This window comes from Aquarana catesbeiana, linkage group LG03 (genome assembly GCF_042186555.1).
Source record: "Aquarana catesbeiana isolate 2022-GZ linkage group LG03, ASM4218655v1, whole genome shotgun sequence".
Classification (NCBI taxonomy): Eukaryota; Metazoa; Chordata; class Amphibia; order Anura; family Ranidae; genus Aquarana; species Aquarana catesbeiana.
In genome coordinates this window covers 696,902,998-696,925,122 of record NC_133326.1, presented here as the reverse complement: position 1 = coordinate 696,925,122, position 22,125 = coordinate 696,902,998, and the positions used below count along the sequence as shown (strand labels likewise).

Sequence of the window (22,125 nt, the reverse complement as noted above, 5' to 3'; positions counted from 1 at the left end):
CACCACCCCTGTACAGAATACAACTAAATGTTGTAAACTAGCAGACAACCAGGTCCACACTATCAGATCTTCCCTTTTGCTTCTTCTGCAGCACATTACAGGGGTCAAGCCTATGCTACAGTCTGTATTAATACAGCTTCGTTTTGACTATTTAATTCCTAGGGGTTTATGATACCATGAATGGAATATAATGTCAAAACAAAATCTATCACACACATAATGTAATATATAATTACAGGCATACCCCACTTTTAAGTACACTATGGGGTTTATTTATTAAAGCTGGAAAGTGCAAAATCAGGCTCACTTCTGTATAGAAACCAATGAGCTGTATATTAGTTATATGTAGTTAGCTGGATTCAGAAGTAAGAGGGAAATGTATCAACGTAATTACCAAATGATACTTTACCAATAAAGTTATTGGTGCTGAACCTTACTTATTATTTCCAAAATCCCATTATCTAGGGATGTTTTCTCAGTCTATCGGGTTGAGGCCTTCTAACTGTCATAATAATTCACATAATGTGATGAGTAGTGCAATAAGCTGAGACTATATAAAAAAAGTCTTGTCTCTGCCAGCTGCATAAATAGCAAGTCATAAAAACTAGTTGTTGCATTAAAGTCTGAAGGGTGTTAGCCTTTTGAGGAACCACATTGAGAGGCTTGAACTCTATCAATTTATTAATAGGCATCACTTCTGCATAAGTGGAGAATGATGGATGAAGGGCGCGTGATCAAGCTCACATCAAAACATAGAAAATTTATAAAATTTATTTCAGAGGAAATAAAGAGCAAATAAAAACAGTAGAATAATACCAATACTACGTATCATGCAAACAGGTAACAAAATATAAAAGACATCAAAAAATTAAAAAAGGGGTTAAAAATATATCAAGAGCCCATGTTTAGGCAGGTATTTAGAGTTGGCTAACGCGTTTTGAGGATGACCTCTTCATCAGAGCCTGTTTGAGAACCAGGGTGCAGTCTTTAATCGCCAGTAGGCCAAAGTATGTACATCAACATGATGGCTAGTTGGACAAGACGGCCTGAAATGGAAGATGCGATTTTCTGTGTTCCATACCAGTCCACCATCAAGCGTTCTATGTGATAGTATATGGTGTGTGGGTTCTCCTTTAAGTATGTAGAGAATGGTTATGGGGTGGTGTGAACCTGTCACTGGCTGGGTGGAGGGAAGATCTTTTGTCTTGTAGCACTCCTGGAAAGGTATTGTCCAGTAAAAGGAGGATGGAGGGGGGTGGAAGTCTCACGAGAGAATGCTGCAGCCGTGTGTATTCGCAGCAGTCACTCTGTCTTAAGTGAGGGCTCACTTAAGACAGAGTGACTGCTGCGAATACACACGGCTGCAGCATTCTCTCGTGAGACTTCCACCCCTATCACATAGAACGCTTGATGGTGGACTGGTATGGAACACAGAAAATCGCATCTTCCATTTCAGGCCGTCTTGTCCAACTAGCCATCATGTTGATGTACATACTTTGGCCTACTGGCGATTAAAGACTGCACCCTGGTTCTCAAACAGGCTCTGATGAAGAGGTCATCCTCGAAACGCGTTAGCCAACTCTAAATACCTGCCTAAACATGGGCTCTTGATATATTTTTAACCCCTTTTTTAATTTTTTGATGTCTTTTATATTTTGTTACCTGTTTGCATGATACGTAGTATTGGTATTATTCTACTGTTTTTATTTGCTCTTTATTTCCTCTGAAATAAATTTTATAAATTTTCTATGTTTTGATGTGAGCTTGATCACGCGCCCTTCATCCATCATTCTCCACTTAGCCTACCTGACCACCCCGGGGTCATTCTCTGGGCAGCGGGACAAGCATTACCATCTCTTCTAGCTTCGTTACAGTTTACAATACTACTCTTCCCAAAATCAAATCAGACCCTCACAAGCGCAGGAGTAATTTTTCCTTGTCCACAATCACTTCTGCATGGCGGTGAGACCAGTGCACCCCATGTTCCCTTTAAGTTTAAACAGATATATCTTAATTATCTATTTTACCAAATGTTTTGAGTTAAAATAACTTTTTTTTCTATACAATAGTTTAATACTGTCCTTGATCTCTTTATTCCCCAAGCTATATATGAAAGGGTTTACAAAGGGAATTAAACACTGTATACAACAAGGACATTATCTTATTGATCGTTTGTGATTGTCCTTCATTTGGAATCAGACACAGCAATCAGAGTTCCATAAAATATAAACACAACAGTGAGATGGGAGCTACAAGTGGAAAAGGATTTCCGTCTTCCAGAAATGGAAGGTATCTTTAACAGTGTTAAAACAGTATAAGTATATGAAACTACTATCATTAGGAAGGGTAAAACTATCACATGAAAGCACAACAAGGTTTCTTCAATTTGAATACTGGATGTATCTGAACAAGAAAGTTCCACAGGAGGATTTAAATCACAATATAAATAGTCAATAGCATTTTTTCCACAGAATTCTAGTTGACTTATGCCAGATGTTGATATTGATGTCATAGAACAGCTGAAAATCCAGGATGCAAGAACTATTTTAATGCAAAGTGTTTGTTTCATAATGGAGGTATAATGCAGAGGAGAGAAGATGGCTAGATATTGGTCATAGGACATCACTGTCAGAAGGAACCATTCAAATCCTTCTGTTGAACCAAAGACATAATATTGAGCAATGCAACCAAAATAAGATATGGGTGTCCTCTCATGTAGAACAATATTTAACATGTTAGGAGCAATATCTGTGATCAGTATGATGTCAGATATAGAGAGTTGGGAGATAAAAAAGTACATGGGAGAATGAAGGGTCTTGCTGTAATATGCCAACATGATTATCAAAAAGTTTTCACATATTGTCACAATGTATATAATAAGGACCAAGATGAAGAGTAGCAGATTATATACAGCATTGCTATTGAATCCCAAAAAACGAAAGTGGTGACATTACCTTTATGAGTGGTCTGTGTGACATAAGAAAACAAATTATTAATATAATATTTAATTATTTTAGCAGTAAAAAAATAAATGTATGTTTATGTTGCAAAATGAATCATAGTAAATAAGGCAAACCTGTTCACTGGTGCAGAGAATCCGATTATATATAGCCTTGCTGTTAAATCCCATAAAGAAGAATGTGGTGACATTACCTTTATTTGTGGTCTGTGTGGAAGCAGAAAATATTTATATAATATTTATAAGTATTAACCATAATAGGGAAAATGTATGTTCACTTTGCAGAATGATTAATAGTAGATAAGGTGAACCTGTGGCTTTAATACACAACCACTTTTAACATTTTTGCTGCCAGGTCAGTACGGTGTACAGACCTACAACACTTCTTCCAACTGGACAGGACCTTGCATTTTCTGTGCCTGTAAACTCATGGTAGCTTCAACAACCATGAATTTACACTCAAATGGAAGCTGACACTTTGTATTTTACTGAATGAAGGTAATCAGCAGCTAACCAGCTGCTGATTACATGCAAACAGTGTGTAAAGTCGGTGGTTCTAGCGTGGCTCCACTGCACAGATTTTTGAATGTAATCAAGCAGCAGCATGGCTGCTGATTGCATCCAGATGCCGAAAGTGTGCTCTTTTTACTTGCCCTTGTCAGCTAGAGTGGCCCCCTTCAGTGTCTCCCCCCAGTGTCCCCTAGAGTGCCCCCCTTCATAGTCTCCATACAGTGCCCCCCTCCAGTGTCCCCCTTCATAGTCTCCATTCAGTGCCCCCCTCCAGTGTCCCCCTTCATAGTCTCCATCCAGTGCCCCCCTCCAGTGTCCCCCTTCATAGTCTCCATCCAGTGCCCCCCTCCAGTGTCCCCCTTCATAGTCTCCATCCAGTGCCCCCCTCCAGTGTCCCCCTTCATAGTCTCCATTCAGTGCCCCCCTCCAGTGTCCCCCTTCATAGTCTCCATCCAGTGCCCCCCTCCAGTGTCCTCTTTTTGTAATATAGTGTCTGTAAACTGAAAGGAAAGCTGAAGTTAGGCGTTAAAGCCTAACTCTAGCTTTCCTTTAACTTTAAATCATTTCTGAGCAATTATTTACTAGTATTGTAGGGAGTATTGTATTTTGAAAAAATAAATCTATTTTTATTACAGTCACAAACATAAACCCAAAGAGATCTTACTTACTCTCTATGGAATCTTTAATCTGCAAAGAAACGTATAAATGTTTATGTGAAAAATAGGTTTCCTGTTCAGTCAACTGGACTTATCCACGGATACACATCATATGCTTTACACTTATAACAGATACTTATTATTATTTTATCTCTCCCTCTCTTCCTATTTTATCTTTCCATTCATGAATTCATAGGTCTAATTTTTTTCCCTGTTAAATAGAAACACTGGTGAAAAAAGAAAAAACTCCTATGAAGATTTGTTGAACCAGAACTATGTATTTAATTGTTGACATTTTTTGACATATTTGACAGTATTTTCACTCCCTTTGTTTTTTTGTTTTTTTTTTACATAGTTACATAGTAGGTGAGGTTGAAAAAAGACACAAGTCCATCAAGTCCAACCTGTGTGTATATTTATATGTCAGTATTACATTGTATATCCCTGTATTTTGCGGTCGTTCAGGTGCTTATCTAGTTTTTAATTCTTTTCATTGATGACATTCTGCTTTTATTCCATGCTCAATAGAAAAACTGGTAGAAAACTCTCTCATAAAGACATCCATGTAATATTGTTACACTTTTAATATTGACACTTTAATTTTCATTTTTTTTTTTTTTGGTTTATTTAAAATTAAGGTAAATTATCAAAAACAATGGGTTTTCATCAGAGATCATTAGTAAACAGAGTAAGTACTTTTTTTAATTTCAGACTAAATTCACCAAGTTAAAATGCTTTAATTGAGTGAAATCGTAATCATTACAACAAATGAGAATTGTTATACCTTGATCTATCTGTTTTCTTTGCACTGTGTAGCATATTTTTCCACTACTGTCATGGCGTTAAGGTATACCTAAAGCCAAATACTATATATATCTATATATAGATATATCTATCTATCTATATCTATCTATCTATCTATCTATCTATCTATCTATCTATCTATCTATCTATCTATCTATCTATCTATCTATCTATCTATCTATCTATCTATCTATCTATCTATCTATATGTATATATCTAGATACATATATATATATATATATATATATATGGTCGTGGCCCTAAGACAGAGATAAATGTGGATCACATAAACACGTGACAAGACTTACAACATAAATAGACCTGAGGTGTGGCTTTTGGTCGTCTGGTAGGTATGGCAAGAAAAGGGGCCATACCCAAGATAAGTAATGGATGATTGTGGAGGAGAATTTACTGATAAGTGCTGTAAAAAGGGGAATGGGAGGGAGGGTATTATGCACTGGAACTGACAAAGAGGAAGGGGAAGTGGTCAGCTTAAATACCCTCCGGGCCCCTCCCATAAACTCAGGCCAGCATACTGGCCTTCTAATTTATGGTCATGGCCCTAAGACCAAGATAAATGTGGATCACATAAACACGCGACAAGACTTACAACATAAATAGACCTGAGGTGTGGCTTTTGGTCGTCTGGTAGGTATGGCAAGAAAAGGGGCCAAAAATAACCAGGTAGGGAAGTATCTTTATTGCCTCTAACATCATTGAGTGAGCTTGGAGAAAGGGCCATCTTGAGGGTTTGGAATATATATCTGCTGAAGCAGGCAGACTTTCACCTGCCTAGCTTCTTGGTCACATGGTCTGGTACTCCGTGCTGAGATGTGGCTGAGGCTGCGCCGATCCAAAGCAATGTCCAGAATACCACCCAGGGTCTAGGCCTAAGTTGACCAGTAGGACCCTAACATGGTTAATAAACTGACTGCCACTCAGGGGGTTGACCGGAAAAGGCAGTAATGGGCTGGAGACTGGCTGGCTGGGTAGGTGTAAGAGCAGATGGTCAAAAGATCGTTGCTGGGCACCAGGCGTTGCTGGTTTGAAAGAAGTTTATATCCACTCCAGGTCTGGTTTGTTGCGTTTTGGAGACCATAAGATAAAGGACATAGTGGCTTGGATACCGGCCAGGTACAGCCTGATAGGGGTATGAGGGAGAGCCAGCTGTGTGTGGCAATAAGATATAAAGGCTAATACATGAGTGACGTCATCTACTGTGGTTCCGGGACAAGTGAGTGGTTGATGAGCAGGGTTGCATTGGCAAGGTGTGGCTTCAATCCATTGTTAGTTGAGACAGGAGTGGATGATGGGTCGGCTCCGGGTTCCTGCTGGAAGAATGAGACAAAATTGGAGCGGGACAGTGCATCGGCTGCGGTATTGCACTTGCCAGGCATATGCTCACAGTAACTGTTAAATTTGGTGATGTAGTGACAATTGCAGCAGACTGCGCAGGAAGGACATGATGGGAAACAACTAGGATCTACCCTTATTAATGATGTCGGCTGTAGCCTGGTTGTCTGTGGTGAAGAGCTCTGTCTGATCTGTCCACATGTGGCCCCAGACTGGGGCTGCTGCCACGATAGGGTACAGCTCGAACAATGACGAAGATCGAGGGAAACCAGGAATCAGGCAGATTTCGGGGGGCCAAGGTCTGGCGAACCAGTGATGGCGAAAAATTGCAGCAAAGCTGGTGGAGGCTGCAGCATCTGTGGGGCGACTGAGCTGATACTGAGGGAAAAACATTGATATGTCATTCCAGTTGAAGAGGAACTCGTCCCACATAGCCAAGTCTGCTATTGCTGCTGGGTCTAGTCTGAGGACTTGGTCGGGTCCTGCACTCGGGCGAGAAAGACTAAGAGCTTTGAGATGAACGACTGCCCTTGAGGAATTGTTCTCATAGCAAAATTGAGCATCCCTATCAAGGACTGCAGCTGTCTTTTAGTACATTCCTGTGACCGGGTAAACTCCTGAATGACCAACCTAACACGAGCTAATTTGTCAGAAGGCAGGCTAGGCTGCATGGCGTGTGTATACAGGACGATGCCTGAGAAGCTTATGAAATGTGTTGGGCCTTCCACTATGTGTTCATTGAGATTGTTGAAGACCTCTCTTAGCTTGTCTAGATCTACCGGGGGGTATGTCTAGGTGTTTGATGAGCAGAAAATCATCCGGATAATGGATAACCCTGTGACACTGGGCCTGGTGTGACAGGTTCAAGTGAGGGATTGGGCAAAAACATCAGCTTTGTGGGCGAAAGTGGCGACAAAAGAGTTCCGTGTCTGTGAGGCTCCAGTCAGAGCTTATCTGGAAGTGGGCAAGTCTCGCTGCTGCTTTGGCTGAAAACGACCAATGGTCATAGAAGGCAAAACCTCCATATTTGTAAGCAAGATCTGTCACTGCATGAAGGTATAAGTCCAGCTCCTCCCTCCTGCTGAGGGTAGCTGAACAAAGTACATCTCTGAACATCCCGAAGGCCAGGGCAACCTCAGTGGCTGACAGCTTACGACTGAGGCTGGGGTCTCTCGACTTGACAACCACTGAGACATCCCCCCAGGCGTATGATTTGTTGTCAGCTAAGCCATGGACGGAGATGAGCAGGGATGCCAATTGAGGTCTTTGCCCTCCAATATATCCTCTCCGATGCTGGTCGGGACAAGATGAATGGGGAGGACGATAGGTGCAGAGCCTGGTGTACCTGCAGAAGGAGAAGCTGTCATCGGGACCATGACCAGGTCAGGGAGGGCCATGGGTGGGGGAACTTTCAAAGGTGTGACTCTGGTCTGGACGTCCGAACTGTTGTGGCTAAGGGGGAAACCAAAGAGTGCAGCTGGGCCCCGTGGATGGATTGTAGGGATGCCTGTTAGGCCCAGCTCCAGCTGGAGGCGGGAAGAGGAGCCTGAAAAGCTCTGCCTTCCTGGCCGTAGCAGGAAAGTCCCTGAGGGACTGCAGGCAGCCGCGCTCTGAGCCGCTTGCGGGGGTAACAGAGGGGCGGGTGTGAAGTCCTCACTGCCAGAAGACAAAAGGGGGCTGGGTGCTCATATTTAAGAGAAGTCATAGCCATAGGATAGAGAGCGGAGTGGTAAAGAGAAAACTCAGAGAGGAGGAAAAAGGAAGAAGTACAGAAAAGGGAATGATAGGCATAGACAGGAGCTGACAGAATTCTGTTGTGCAGAACTTATGTAGAGTGGAAATTTAGAAAACTCAGAAGAGTGCGTGGCGACCGAGGTGGGCCAGGAGGTGACTGGCCAGATAACCGATAGCTCGGGTGCCTGTCTGTGGCAAGCACAAACCTGAAGACCAGAACCCCAGGGCGTACCGGGGTGAGAAGTAGAAATCTGGTACGACCTACGTAGGAATGTTGCGGTCTGTAGGGGGTGACGTGTGCTCGGCCTGCTAACACTTGCACTGCCAGCAAGCCTACTGTTAAGCGACCTTGTCTGCGAGGTGAAGGGTCACCCTTCGAAAACAGAGTGTCATGTTTAGACATACGTGACAGAACTAACGCCTGGAGATCACGTCCAATGATGTATGTGAAGTAACAGTATAGTGAAAGGGTGCTGCAGAATGATGTGATAGAAAAGCCTATGAACTAGGCCCTGACTGACACTCTAGTAGCGAGGTCCTGGTTATGATCGAAACTCGGTCGACCGGGAACACCTGCAGTAGGGGTGACATGATTGCAACAAGATTTCTTTACTTTTTTTTTTTTTTTTACTTTTTTTTCTTTTTTATGTGTCCCCCTTGTATGCGACTGGCCCTGGTGAAGATGCAAACATAGCGTTTTTTTTTTTATTTTACCTGGGAAATAACGTCCAACCTGGTACAGGATGGAACCTGAACTCGACTGACCTGAGGGAGAAAAGACAGACGAAAACGATGAGTGGCTCATATGAATGCCTCTGGAGACGAGTGACCGATTAAGTGCCACTAAAAAATGAATTGGGCTGTATGAGCACCACTGAGTGTGCTTGCAGCAATTGCAAGGAGTATATGTTGAGATGCATGTTTGCAGCGATTGCAAATGGGTATATGCTGAGATGCGTGTTTTTGCAGCTATTGCAAGGAGTTTATACTGAGATGCGTGTTTTGCAGTGATTGTAAAAATGGGTAAATGCTGCGATTACAAGTGGGTAAACACTAAGATGCGTGTATTTGCAGCAATTGCAAGGAGTTTATACTGAGATGCATGTCTTGCAGTGATTGCAAACGGGTAAATGGTAAGATGCGTGTATTTGTAGCAATTGCAAGGAGTTTGTACTGAGATGCATATTTTACAGAGCTTGCAAAATGGGTATATGCTGAGATGCGTGTTTTTTGCAGCAAATGCAAGGAGTTATGATGAGATGTGTATCTTGCAGCGATTGCAAGAAGTTATGATGAGATGCGTGTCTTGCAGCGATTGCAAGGAGTTATGATGAGATGCTTGTCTTGCAGCAATTGCAAGGAGTTTTGATGAGATGTGTATCTTGCAGTGATTGCAAGGAGTGATGAGATGCGTGTCTTGCAGCGATTGCAAGGAGTTATGATGAGATGCGTGTCTTGCAACGATTGCAAGGAGTTATGATGAGATGTGTATCTTGCAGCGATTGCAAGAAAAGGTCACCTACTGATAGGCGAAAAAGAAAAAGGATAGTAGAAATGTATATGTAGGAATGAACTGCGAAGTAGCATATGTAACGAATCGTAGATTTGTGATAGGGACTGTTACGAATTGCTGTGTGGAATACTGATGATGCGAACCGTTGTGCCGCCGATGCGACTAGGTTTGAATTGGATTGTGATGTGTACAAATGTAAATGTGACACGAATCGGTTAGTAGAAATGACATAAGTAATAAATCATAGGTTTATATAGGAACCGCTATGAATTGGTGTTCGGGATACCCGTGATGTGAACCGTTGTGCCACCGGAGCGACTAGGTTTGGAATGGACTGTGATGCATGTAGCTGCCGCTGCGACCCGAATCGGTCAGTAGAAATAATATGAATAACAAATTGTAGGGCATGGTAAGAACCGCTACGAATCAATGTTTGGGACACGATCAACGCGAACCATTGTGCCGCCGAGGCGACTAGGCTCGAATCGGAGTGATGCGTATGGCATGAAAGTGATATGAATCAGTGAGTAGCATGACATAACAATGAATCGTTTGTAGGGTACGAGAGTGAGTGGAATGAATCGGTGCAGGATGTATCTGATGCGACCGTTGTGCCGCTGACACGACTAGGTACGAATCAGACTGTGGTAGGTAATGCAACATATCTGATATGAATCGGTAGTAGGGTAAAAGAAATTGGTTAAAAAGTATGAAGTGAATCCGTTATGAATCGGTTGGAGAGTGTATGCCACTCCTTACTCTAAAACCGAACCCATACCAACCACCCAGCCCCCCCATGCTAATCAAGTGCAGAGAAGGCACCAGGTGAGTCTAATTACCACCTCAATCAGCCACAGAACCTGTGCAAACAATACATGCTCATCTCCAAATGGATGAGATGGCAACCCCATAGACTGTGAATCCTATGAGCAACAAAGCCTGTAACGAGTGAAATCGGACAATGACTAACAATGGCTCGGAGGTTTGGATCTACAAATGAAAACGTATGTTTGTGGGTGGGATGACAAGCAAGGCTGAGGGAACATGTGAATCTACTACACCTGTGCCGAATGATGACAGGACATGACCGACAACAACTCAGAGGCAGCTAAGAGCGAAAGAGATGCAGGATAGGAAACATAAATCGCAACATTGCGTATGAACGAAAAAAGGTTGAACCCTACCTGCAATGGGCCCCTCCCATAAACTCAGGCCAGCATACTGGTCTTCTAATATATTTATATATCTAGATAGATATATATAGTGTATATATATCTATATCTATATCTATATAGATATAGATATATACACTGAGCAAAATTATAAACGCAACACTTTTGTGTTTGCCCCTATATATCATGAGCTGAACTTAAAGATCTATGACTTTTTCTATGTACACAAAAGGCCTATTTCTCTCAAATATTGTTTACAAATCTGTCTAAATCTGTTAGTGAGCACGTCCCCTTTGCTGAGATAATCCATCCACCTCACAGGTGTGGCATATCAAGATGCTGATTAGACAGCATGATTATTGCACAGGTGTACCTTAGCCTTGCCACAATAAAAGGGGGTCGGGGGGGTCCAAAAACTAGTCAGAATCTGGTGTAACCACTATTTGCCTCACGCTGTGCAGCACATCTCCTTGGCATAGAGTTGATCAGGTTGTTGATTGTGGCCTCTGAAATGTTGGTCCATTCCTCTTCAATGGCTGTGGGAAGTTGCTGGATATTGGCAGGAACTAGAACACGCTGTCTTATACGCTGATCCAGAGCATCCCAAACATGCTCAATGGGTGACATGGCCGGTGAGTATGCTGGCCATGCAAGAACTGGGATGTGTACAGATCCTTGCAACATGGGGCTGTGCACTATCATGCTGCAACATGAGGTGATGGTCGTGGATGAATGGCACAACAGTGGACCTCAGGAACAATCGTTTTGCATAACCAAAGAATTTCTGCACAACATGTCAGAAACCATCTCAGGGAAGCTCACCTGCATGCTCTTCATCCTCATCGGGGTCTCAACCTGACTGCAGTTCATCGTTGTAACCGACTTGAGTGGGCAAATGCTCACATTCAATGGTGTCTGGCACTTTGGAGAGGTGTTCTCTTCACGGGTGAATCCCAGTTTTTACTGTACAGGGCAGATGGCAGACAGCATGTATGGTGTGGTGTGGGTGAGCTGTTTGCTGATGTCAATGTTGTGGATGGAGTGGCCCATGGTGGCGGTGGAGTTATGGTATGGGAAGGCGTATATGATGGACAATGAACACAGGTGCATTTTATTGATGGCATTTTTGCACAGAGATATTGTGATGAGATTCTGAGGCCCATTGTTGTGCCATTCATCCACGAACATCACCTCATGCTGCAGCATGATAATGCATGGTGCCATGTTGCAAGGATCTGTACACAATTCCTGGAAGCTGAAAACATCCCAGTTCTTGCATGGCCAGCATACTCATCGGACATGTCACCCATTGAGCATGTTTGGGATGCTCTGGATCGGCGTATACGATAGTGTGTTCCAGTTCCTGCCAATATGCAGCAACTTTAAGCCATTGAAAAGGAATGGACCAACATTCCACAGGCCACAATCAACAACCTGATCAACTCTATGCGAAGGAGATGTGCTGCACTGTGTGAGGCTAACAGATACTGACTGGTTGGATGGTTTATCTCGGCAAAGGAGAAGGGCTCACTAACACAGATTTAGACAGGTTTGTGAACAATATTTACAATAGGCCTTTTGTGTACATAGAAAAATATATATCTTTCAGTTCAGCTCATGGAATATAGTGGCAAACACAAAAGTGTTTCCTTTATAATTTTGCTCAATGTATATAGTAACTCCCTTCTTGCTATGTAAATGTAGTTTTGCAAAGCTTTTTTTTTAACATATCATGTATATACTGTATATATGTTATTTTTTATTTGCCCAGAGTTCTACTTGCTCAATGGTCATGTCATGTTTCTTATATTAAAAATAAAATAAAAAATTTAAATAAAAATAAATAAAAGAAAGAAAACATTCCCCGAGCTTATTAAATAAGATGAAGCCAAGGTTACTTCAATCAACCAAAAATGTGTTTTTTTTTTAATTTCCCAAGCTATATTCAAAGGGTATTCAAAGTCACAGGTTCACCTTATTTGCTATCAATCATTTTGCAATATATTTTTTCTGCTATGGTTAATACATACATGTGCTTTCACACAGACCACACATAAAGGTAATGTCACCACATTCTTCTTTTTGGAATTTACCAACATGGCCATATATAATCTGCTGCTCTTCACCTTAGTCCTTATTATATACATTGTGACAATTTGTGGAAACTGTTTAATCATCGTACTGATATATTACAGCAAGACCCTTCATTCTCCCATGTACTTCTTCCTCTCCCAACTCTCTATATCTGACATCATGCTGACCACAGATATTGCTCCTAACATGTTAAATATTGTTCTACATGAGAGAACCTCCATATCTTATGTTGGTTGCCTCACTCAGTTGTATGTCTTTGGTACAACAGAAGGATTTGAATGTTTCCTTCTGACAGTGATGTCCTATGACCGCTATCTAGCCATCTGCTCTCCTCTGCATTATGCCTCCATTATGAAACAAACACTTTGCATTAAGTTAGTTCTTGCATCCTGGATTATCAGCTGTTCTATGGTAATAATAACAACACTTGGCGTAAGTCAACTAGAATTCTGTGGACCAAATGTTATTGACTATTTATTTTGTGATTTCAATCCTCTTGTGGAACTTTCCTGCTCGGATGCATCCACTGTTCAAATGGAAATTACCTTGTTGTGTGTTCCTGTGCTAATATTACCCTTCCTAGTGATAGTGGTTTCATATATTTATATTGTTTTAACAATATTAAAGATATCCTCATTTTCTGGAAGACTGAAATCCTTTTCCACTTGTAGCTCCCATCTCACTGTTGTGTTCCTATTTTATGGAACCCTAATTGCTGCATACCTAATTCCAAAGGAAGGACAATCACAAACGATCAGTAAGATAATGTCCTTGTTGTATACAGTGTTTACTCCCTTTGTAAACCCTCTCATATACAGCTTGAGGAATAAAGAGATCAAGGACAATTTAAAGATATTGTATATAAACAAAAGGCGTTTTATTTAAAACCTTTGGTAAAAGTTAAATTATTAAGATACATCTGTTCAAAATTGTAGAGAACTTGGTGTGCACTGGTATCCAAAAATTAGAAGTCTAGCGTACTGAAGCAATGCTTAAAATTAAATTGGTATTAGAGTTCAATTGCCCAAATTAGGTTCCTAAAAAAGGTTTCCACCCTTCAGACCTTTATGCCATGGTACCTCTTAAAACTCCCATTAAACTGTGTTTTGTTTTTCTTAAAAAGGCTGCTTTGTGACCTCTTTATGATTTCCTGATCTAAGAATGGGTTTTTAGCTACTTACTGGACCCAATATCTCTTTTTACTTGCCAGCCACTGCTAATGACGCTTAAAACTCAACTGTCTCATTTCTGTGTGTATCATCCTTAAGCCTAGTACACAAGGGCCGAATGTCGGGCAACATTCGGCCCGTGTGTATGGCAGCCGGTCCAACAGAAGCTTCTATTGCTCGAGCATGCTGGAAAACCAGCAGCCGACCGGCTCCTGATCAGCACTCTTAGCCAATGGCTGAGAGCGCTAACCAAAGTATTCAATCGGGGGGGTTGAAACAAAAAAATACTAGTGGTGTGTACTAGGTTTTTCTTCGTGTGATCTTCTAGATATGCAAAATACTATTAATGCCCCGTACACATGATCGGAAATTCGGCCAGCAAAAGACTGATGAGAGCTTTTGTTTGGAAAATGCGACCGTGTGTATGCTCCATCAGACTTTTGCTGGTGGAATTCCCGCCAGCAAAAGATTGAGAGCATGTTCTCAATTTTTCAGTTGGGAAAAGTTCCTATCTGAAAATGCGATCGTCTGTACACATTCCTACGTGCAAAATTCCTATGCATGCTCGGAAACAATTTGACACATGCTCGGAAGCATTGAACTTAATTTTCTTGGCTCATCATAATGTTGTGCATCACCGCAATCTTGACGGTCGAAAGTTCAGAGAACTTTTGTGAGACCATGTGTATGCAAGGCAAGCTTGAGCAGAATTCCATCGGAAAAACCATCCAAGTTTTTTCAGACGGAAAATCCACTCGTGTGTACTGGGCATTAGTTGACTCATACAGGGATCCTCTGTTTTATGTTTGTGTATGGACCATTGTAATGAAAACAACAATTTTCTCCTCATATTGGGGGAAACTACTCAGTCTAACCCTCACCTTTTTCACCTCTCGCCAGGACCATGAGAAAAACTACAGGATGCCTTTTCGCTTCACCCAACTTTTTTATTTTTTATTTTAGGTCAAAACCACTACATTTAAAAGGGGTACTGATCTTCCCTACATATTAAAATATTTTGGATACAATGACTTAGATTTGATATTAAAGTCGTAGGTACTTGTACTGTTTTGAGCGTACTTTAATATCAAGTCTATCTCATTGTATCCAAATTATAAATACATTATTAAAAGGAAAAAAGGAGGATGGATACCCCTTATATGTTTGATGGTTTTGACCTAAGTATGACTATTTATCACTTTAATACCAAGTCTACCTAATTTATTTCCAAATTATAAATAAATTATGAAGATGTAATAGGAAGTGTGGGTACCCCTTATATGTTTGATGGTTTTGACCTAAAATTCTAAAAAAAAAGGAGAAGAGAAAGTGGAAGATAACATGAGTTTAATTTTACTTGTTTATGAGTATTTTTTTTCTTACAAATTCCAATAATTCAATATCTCCTCTTTCCCTGGTTCCAATCCCTACTGTATTGCATAAATCTTTTTTTGTAAATATTAAATAGTGTATTATAACCACTAGAGATTTCTTGATCTCTGGGTTTTTATCTACTTTATTTTAAAACTCCTTAGTGGAACCTTCTTAGCAATATAGCGGTATACACTATACAAATACATGTAAACACATACGGCATACACAGTATATTATTTTACTATATTATATTAAGTATTGGGATGCCTCCCTTTACACACACATGAACTTTAATGGCATCCTAGTCTTAGTCCGTAGGGTTCAATATTGAGTTGGCCCACCCTTTGCAGCTATAACAGCTTCAACTCTTCTGGGAAGGCTGTCCACAAGGTTTAGGAGTGTGTCTATGGGAATGTTTGATCATTCTTCCAGAAGCGCATTTGTGAGGTCAGGCACCAATGTGGATGAGAAGGCCTGGCTCGCAATCTCCACTCTAATTCATCCCAAAGGTGTTCTATCGGGTTGTGGTCAGGACTCTGTGCAAGCCAGTCAAGTTCCTCCACCCCAAACTATCACTCATCCATGTCTTTATGAACCTTGCTTTGTGCTCTGGTACAAATTATTTGGTGGAGGGGGATTATGGTGTGGGATTGTTTTTCAGGGGTTGGGCTTGGACCCTTAGTTCCAGTGAAGGGAACTCTTAAGGCATCAGCATACCAATTTCATGCTCCCAACTTTGTGGAAACATTTTGGGGATGGCCCCTTCTTGTCCTGATCTCAACCCGACAGAACACCTTTGGGATGAATTAGAGTGGAGGCTGCAAGCTAGGCCTTTTCATCCACACCAGTGCCTGATTTCACAAATGCGCTTCTGGAAGAATGGTCAAACATTCCCATAGACACACTCCTAAACCTTGTGGACAGCCTTCCCAGAAGAGTTGAAGATGTTATAGCTGCAAATGGTGGGCCAACTCAATATTGAACCCTACGGACTAAGACTGGGATGCCATTTCAAAATCATGTGATGTGTGTGTGTAAAGGCAGGTCCCTCAATACCTTTGGTAATATAGTGTATTTAGATATTAATAGTGTACTTAGATATAATTTGATTAGATATAATTTGATATAACTTGTGGCTTTCCTTGATTACACAGAAAGAGTGACAAAGAAAATATGGGGGAATGATAATAACAAGGTTTACATAATTTTAGGTACCACATTCCTCAACATTAGACATTGAAATAGAATCCCTCCCAACAAACCTCTTAAGACTTTAATGGTACCATACTAAATACTCTTATATTTAAAAATATCTAAATGTTATTCAATTAATTAAAATCAAATCTTAAAAAAAGAATGTCCATTGCACGTGTTGTTGACACTATACATCTCTCAGACTGGGATATCACCCAAAATGTGCATAGATAATTCCAACCATTGGTCATAATCAAGGGAATGGAAAATAGGGTCTCCACATTGAACGTGTTTCACAGGTCAAAGCCTGCTTCTTCAGGAATACCAAATTTTTATTGATATCTGAAACATAAATAGATAGGTTGTACTTTACAGTATCATATAATAAATATAATGACACCTCTATATTTCAAAAGCATACAGCCTACAGTAACAGGTCCCCAACTGCCATCATTTCCCCAGAAGGCTTCCATGCCTTCCAATAGCAAATGGAATGTAATATGTCTATGATGCTGGATCACCCTTTCAGCCACAGGGTATGAACATATGACCATGGACAGAGAAGAAGTGGGTCTCTGCAGGACAAAGCTTAGTCTGCTGGGTGGGTTAGTACCTTAAATGTGCAGGACCTGCAACCAGGTTAGTGAGGGTTAAAAAAAAAAGGGGGTATGGAGCATAAAGCTTCCCTATAACCTGCTGGTTGAATGAAAAAAACTGACTCATCTATGGCCAGTTTTACCAATTTCAGCTGTCATATAGAAAAGAGATGTTTTTTTCTTCCTCCCGCTTGGTCTTTTCTCCAGCTACATGGGGACAGTATTAGAACATTGGTAAGAAGGTCAGATTGATGCCATCTGTTCATATCTTTGCCTTTCCCTCTTCCCTTTTTCTCCCCATGTAGTCCTCCCTCCTTCATCTGCCCTGCTTGTGGCTCTGCATACTTACCTGCATTATTATAACCTCTGTTTATCCCGACTAAGCCAAGTGCAAAATTAATCCAATTAATCCTTCTGCTCCTATTACTTATGACAATCCAGACTCTTCATATTGCTTTGAATTTATAAGTATCATCAAGCATGGGTCATGGATGTTGAATGGACTCGTAGTGAGGAGGCAGACACAGAGGTGTCAGATAAATTCATCATTGATTTTACTATTTAAAAAATTGATAAAAAAGGTTTATGATATTTGTTGGAACAGTAAATGTTTACTGAAATGCATGGGAAATATGTGCTCTCCATGTCTTTTATAGTCTTTTTTGGATTGTCCCCCTGACTTTTATTGGAATAAAGTTGTAACCTTGTAGCAGTGGTGTGGTGCTTCAATTTCCATTTTTGTTACATTGTACTAAAAGTGATGGAGATGGGGTGTAGAAGCCACCTGACCAGATTTTTTTTTTACATTCAACAAAAATACTTTAAAGGGGTTGTAAAGTCAGAAGGTTTTTTTTATCTTAATGCATTCTATGCATTAGGATAAAAAGCATTCTGTGTGTAGCAGTCCCCCTCAGCTCCTCTAATACTTACCTGAGCTCCCTCGCTGTCCATCGATGTCCACGAGTGTATAGACCGTCCAGGACTCTCCCTCCTGATTGGCTGAGACGCAGCAGCAGTGCCATTGGTTCCCACTGCTGTCAATCAAAGCAAGTTAGCCAATCAGGAGAGAGAGGGGTGGGGCTGAACCACAGCTCTGTGTCTGAATGGATACAGGGAGCTGCGGCTCGGCCTGGGTGCCCCCATAACAAGCTGCTTGCTATTTCTCACAGTCTTCAGAAAATAATTACACCCAGTATCATTCAACCCAAAAGTCTAAGGACATACTTTGAATGAATAGGGGTCATGACTCCACCCTCCTAAGTATCTTCTCTACAGTGCCTTTTATTTGCTGTATAATGAAGCAGAGACATCACTCACGATAGCATAACTCTCTGCATCAGGAGAGGATCTCCTGGACCAGAGAAGAGACAAAGAGAAAGAAGTGTCAAGACATCATGGCCTGAGGAATGCTGAAAAAGGTATAAAAATTATAAAACATGCACACTCTGAAGACTTCCAACTTGGAGGGTGGCTGAGTTTGAAGTTGAGATTTGAAGCAGATTTGTGCCATAGAGGGTCCCCGGGGCTCTTGCTATGATGTGCAAGTATGCACAGCATGTTATCACATTATGGTAGGCTTGCCTCCAAATTGCCCTTGTAGATTGATGTGTGCTCCTCCTCCACACTATGTTGCTGTCTCTTCCATCTAATCACAATCTTAGCATCTTATCATGAGTCTTCACTCTTCAGTTAGTCTTCTCTACTGTTGGGCCATGTATTACATAACTATGGCACATGCACACAGAGTTACCTCATCCTGGCACTATACTCGTACTCCCACCATTTTACAGATTCTGGATTGTACACTGAGCTGTGCATGCATGGTGGTCAGTGTACAGGTGATAAAAAAATAGAAGTCTACGCCTGCTGACACTTCATCTCCAGACCCACAAAGTCATGTATCTCTGGGGGTTCCCATTTCACCTCTCTGCATCTCGTGAAGGCATACAGTACTCCCTACGCGATCTCCAGGAGAGTGACAACTTTATGCGCAACTTTGGCCTACCACCTCTCCCTGATGAAGACCCTATGCTGCTCTCTGCTACTCCTAAGCCATCGACAGCTCCGGGTCGCATCTGGACCCCGGTGTGGCAGAAGCCATCTAAATCCAAATTCACACCTCTGAGGCACCCTTCTTCTAGATTCCCAACCTGAAGATCCTTTCACTTGGCTATGGCTTTGATTTCCACTTTTACATGACCCTCTGAGGTTCCTGTTTGACCCACCTATCTTTGGTGGGTCCATCCACCCCCTTGCCCGTGGTTTGCGCCGCCTATTGTTTTTATGGCACCCTGGTTCAAAAGTTTGTTTGTTTCCACGGTTTCTATATTTGTGACCCAGGCCTTGATACTTGGAGGGCTTAGGGGGGCCATCCACCCCAATTTTTGGTGGTCCTCATGCTCCCCTTCCCAGCCCAAGGCTTAGACCTGGGCTTCCTGGAGGCTTTTGGCCTTCCAGGTTTCTCTTTGGATACAGTAAAGATTTTCATTTTTTCTTTCTTGTTTTTCTTCAATTTTCATTTTTGTTTCTGTTTTTATTCTTTTTTTTCCTCAGGTCTTTTTTTCTTGGCCTGAGGCTGCTGCACCTTATGGACTCGTTATATTCATTTCACAATGCTACTGCTATGCTAAATGTTGTTATGTTACTTTTTATCCATTATGTGACTCTTACACTATGAAATCTTTCAACTAATGTATGCTACGCAGTTTACCTCACGCTTATTCATCAGGTTAAGTTGTTATGGCGTTAAAGTTTTTACTTGTAATGTTAAAGGTTTAAACTCTATTCATAAGAGATGGCTGGCTTTGAAAGAGTTTAAAGCTTCCAAAGCTGACGTGATTTTGGTTCAGGAGACTCATTTCTGCCCTGGGGGATCACTTAAATGTGCCAGCAAACACTTCCTGATATCTTTCATGGCCTCTGACCCATCTGGGAAAGCAGGCGTAGCAATCTTAATTAGTCATTCTTGTCCTTTAAGAGTCAAATCCTCACACCTGGACCACCAGGGCAGATTTATTATCCTAGACTGTTCATTCCTCACCCAGTCTCTTACCATAGTTAATTTTTATGCTCCTAATTCTGGTCAGGTCAATTTCCTTACCACAGTGTTTGACACTCTGGACAAATTCTCACAACCCTTTCTGGTGATTGGCGGGGATTTCAATATGACCATGTCTCCTAGTAAAGACAGACACATATTGTTCCCATCCATGACATCATCAACATCTGACCGCCTCTCCAAATCCTTTCGTAAGCTCATCAGAGCTAAAAACTTCCTGGACATCTGGAGAATTAAACACCCCACACACAAACAATTCACGTTCTACTCACACCCCCAAAAACTTTACTCCAGATTAGACCATTTCTTTATCTCTTCACCCCTCCTGACATCCACGGTCTCCTCTGCAATTAACCCCATAACTTGGTCAGACCACTCCTCTGTGCAACTAGATATCACCCTTTCTTTCGCCTCTCCCAGAACTTGTCATTGGCGCCTTAATGAGACCTTTCTCTGCATCCCTGAAACTAGTGACCTTTTGTCCAACAGTCTAACTGAGTACTTTGAACTTAATGTGAATATGGTCTCGGGGCCCTCCATCCAATGGGAAACTCACAAAGCCGTCTTTCGAGGACACTGCATAGCTACTGGTTCTCGCTTGAAAAAAGATGCAGCGTTCCAACGCTCCTCTATTCTGTCTAAACTCTGCAAAGCTGAGAAACTTGCTGTCTTCCCTCACGGTGGCTGGGCTCCGAGCCATTGTTTTTCTGCTAAATCAACTCAGATCATTAGATATGAAAAAGATTGAGAAATCTCTCCTGTGGCCCAAACAGAAATTTTATGAGTATTCAAACAAGCCCCACAGAATGCTAGTAAATAAACTTAAACCTTTTCTCTCATCTCCAGATTTTCTTAGGCAAACTGATGGTACTTCCACTTATTGCCCTCTCACTATGTCCAAAGTTTTTGGTGAATTCTATTGCAAATTGTATAATTACCTACAAACTGACCCTAACTACAATTTTATGTGGGACAAATTTGACTCTTTTTTTGACTCACTACACCTACCCAAACTCTCCCCAGATCACCCTTTATCTATGAACTCTGCAATCATTCTTGAGTAGGGATGAGCTGAACACCCCCCGGTTCGGTTCGCAGCAAAACATGTGAAACAATAAACGTGAAATATTCCTTTAAATTTCGTACCTGGGGGTGGCTATAGTACGTCTGTAAAGTGGCGCATGTTTCCCGTGTTTAGAACAGTCCGAGAGCAAAATGACATTTCTAAAGGAAAAAAAGTCATTTAAAAGTACTCGCGGCTATAATGAATTGCCGGATCTCTGCAATACACATTAAAGTCATTAAAAAAATGCATGGGATTCCCCCACAGTCCATTACCAAGCCCTTTGGATCTGGTATGAATATTAAGGGGAACCCCGAATCAAAATTTAAAAAAAAATTGTGTGGGGGGTCCCCCCAAATTCCATACCAGGCCCTTCAGGTCTGGTATACATATTAAGGGGAACCCCTTGCCAAAATAAAAAAAATGGCATGGGGGTCCCCCTCAAAATCCATACCAGACCCTTATCCGAGCATGCAACCTGGCAGGCCGCAGGAAAAGAGGGGGGGCGAGAGAGCACTTCCCCTCCTGAACCGTACCAGGCCACATGCCTTCAACATGGGGAGGATGTCCCCATGTTGATAGGGACAAGGGCCTCATCCCCATGACCCTTCCTCCGGCTTCTTCTTGTATATATGTATATCTAAGAGTCTTTTAAAGATATCCATACTCCCTACATCCACCACCAATTGTGGGAGAGAATTCCACATCCTTATTGCCCTAACAGTAAACAAACCCCTACGCAGTTTAAGGTTAACGCTTCTTCTCCAGTCTCATTGTGTGGCCCTGTGTCCTTTTACACTCCTCAGGACTGAATAGTTTATTTCTTATGCTGGGATCCCCATTGAGATATTTGTAGATCTCTATTATGTCCCCACT

At 41.5% G+C, this 22,125-nt stretch overlaps 1 protein-coding gene and 1 pseudogene across 1 annotated transcript; one reads left to right on the top strand and one right to left on the bottom strand.

Annotated features, from left to right (window-relative positions):
• Nucleotides 1-2,010: 2,010 nt before the first annotated feature.
• On the bottom strand, nt 2,011-2,836 carry LOC141134276 (olfactory receptor 1468-like; annotated as a pseudogene).
• Nucleotides 2,837-12,798: 9,962 nt separating this feature from the next.
• On the top strand, nt 12,799-13,680 carry LOC141134837 (olfactory receptor 5P68-like). Its single transcript, XM_073624271.1, has one exon. It carries the CDS (start codon nt 12,799-12,801, stop codon nt 13,678-13,680), a length of 882 nt encoding a protein of 293 aa, XP_073480372.1.
• The last annotated feature ends 8,445 nt before the right edge of the window (nt 13,681-22,125 follow it).

Excerpts from the sequence above, each read along its gene's own strand:
- LOC141134837 (XM_073624271.1), top strand. The coding sequence starts at position 12,799 with ATGGCCATATATAATCTGCTGCTCTTCACCTTAGTCCTTATTATATAC.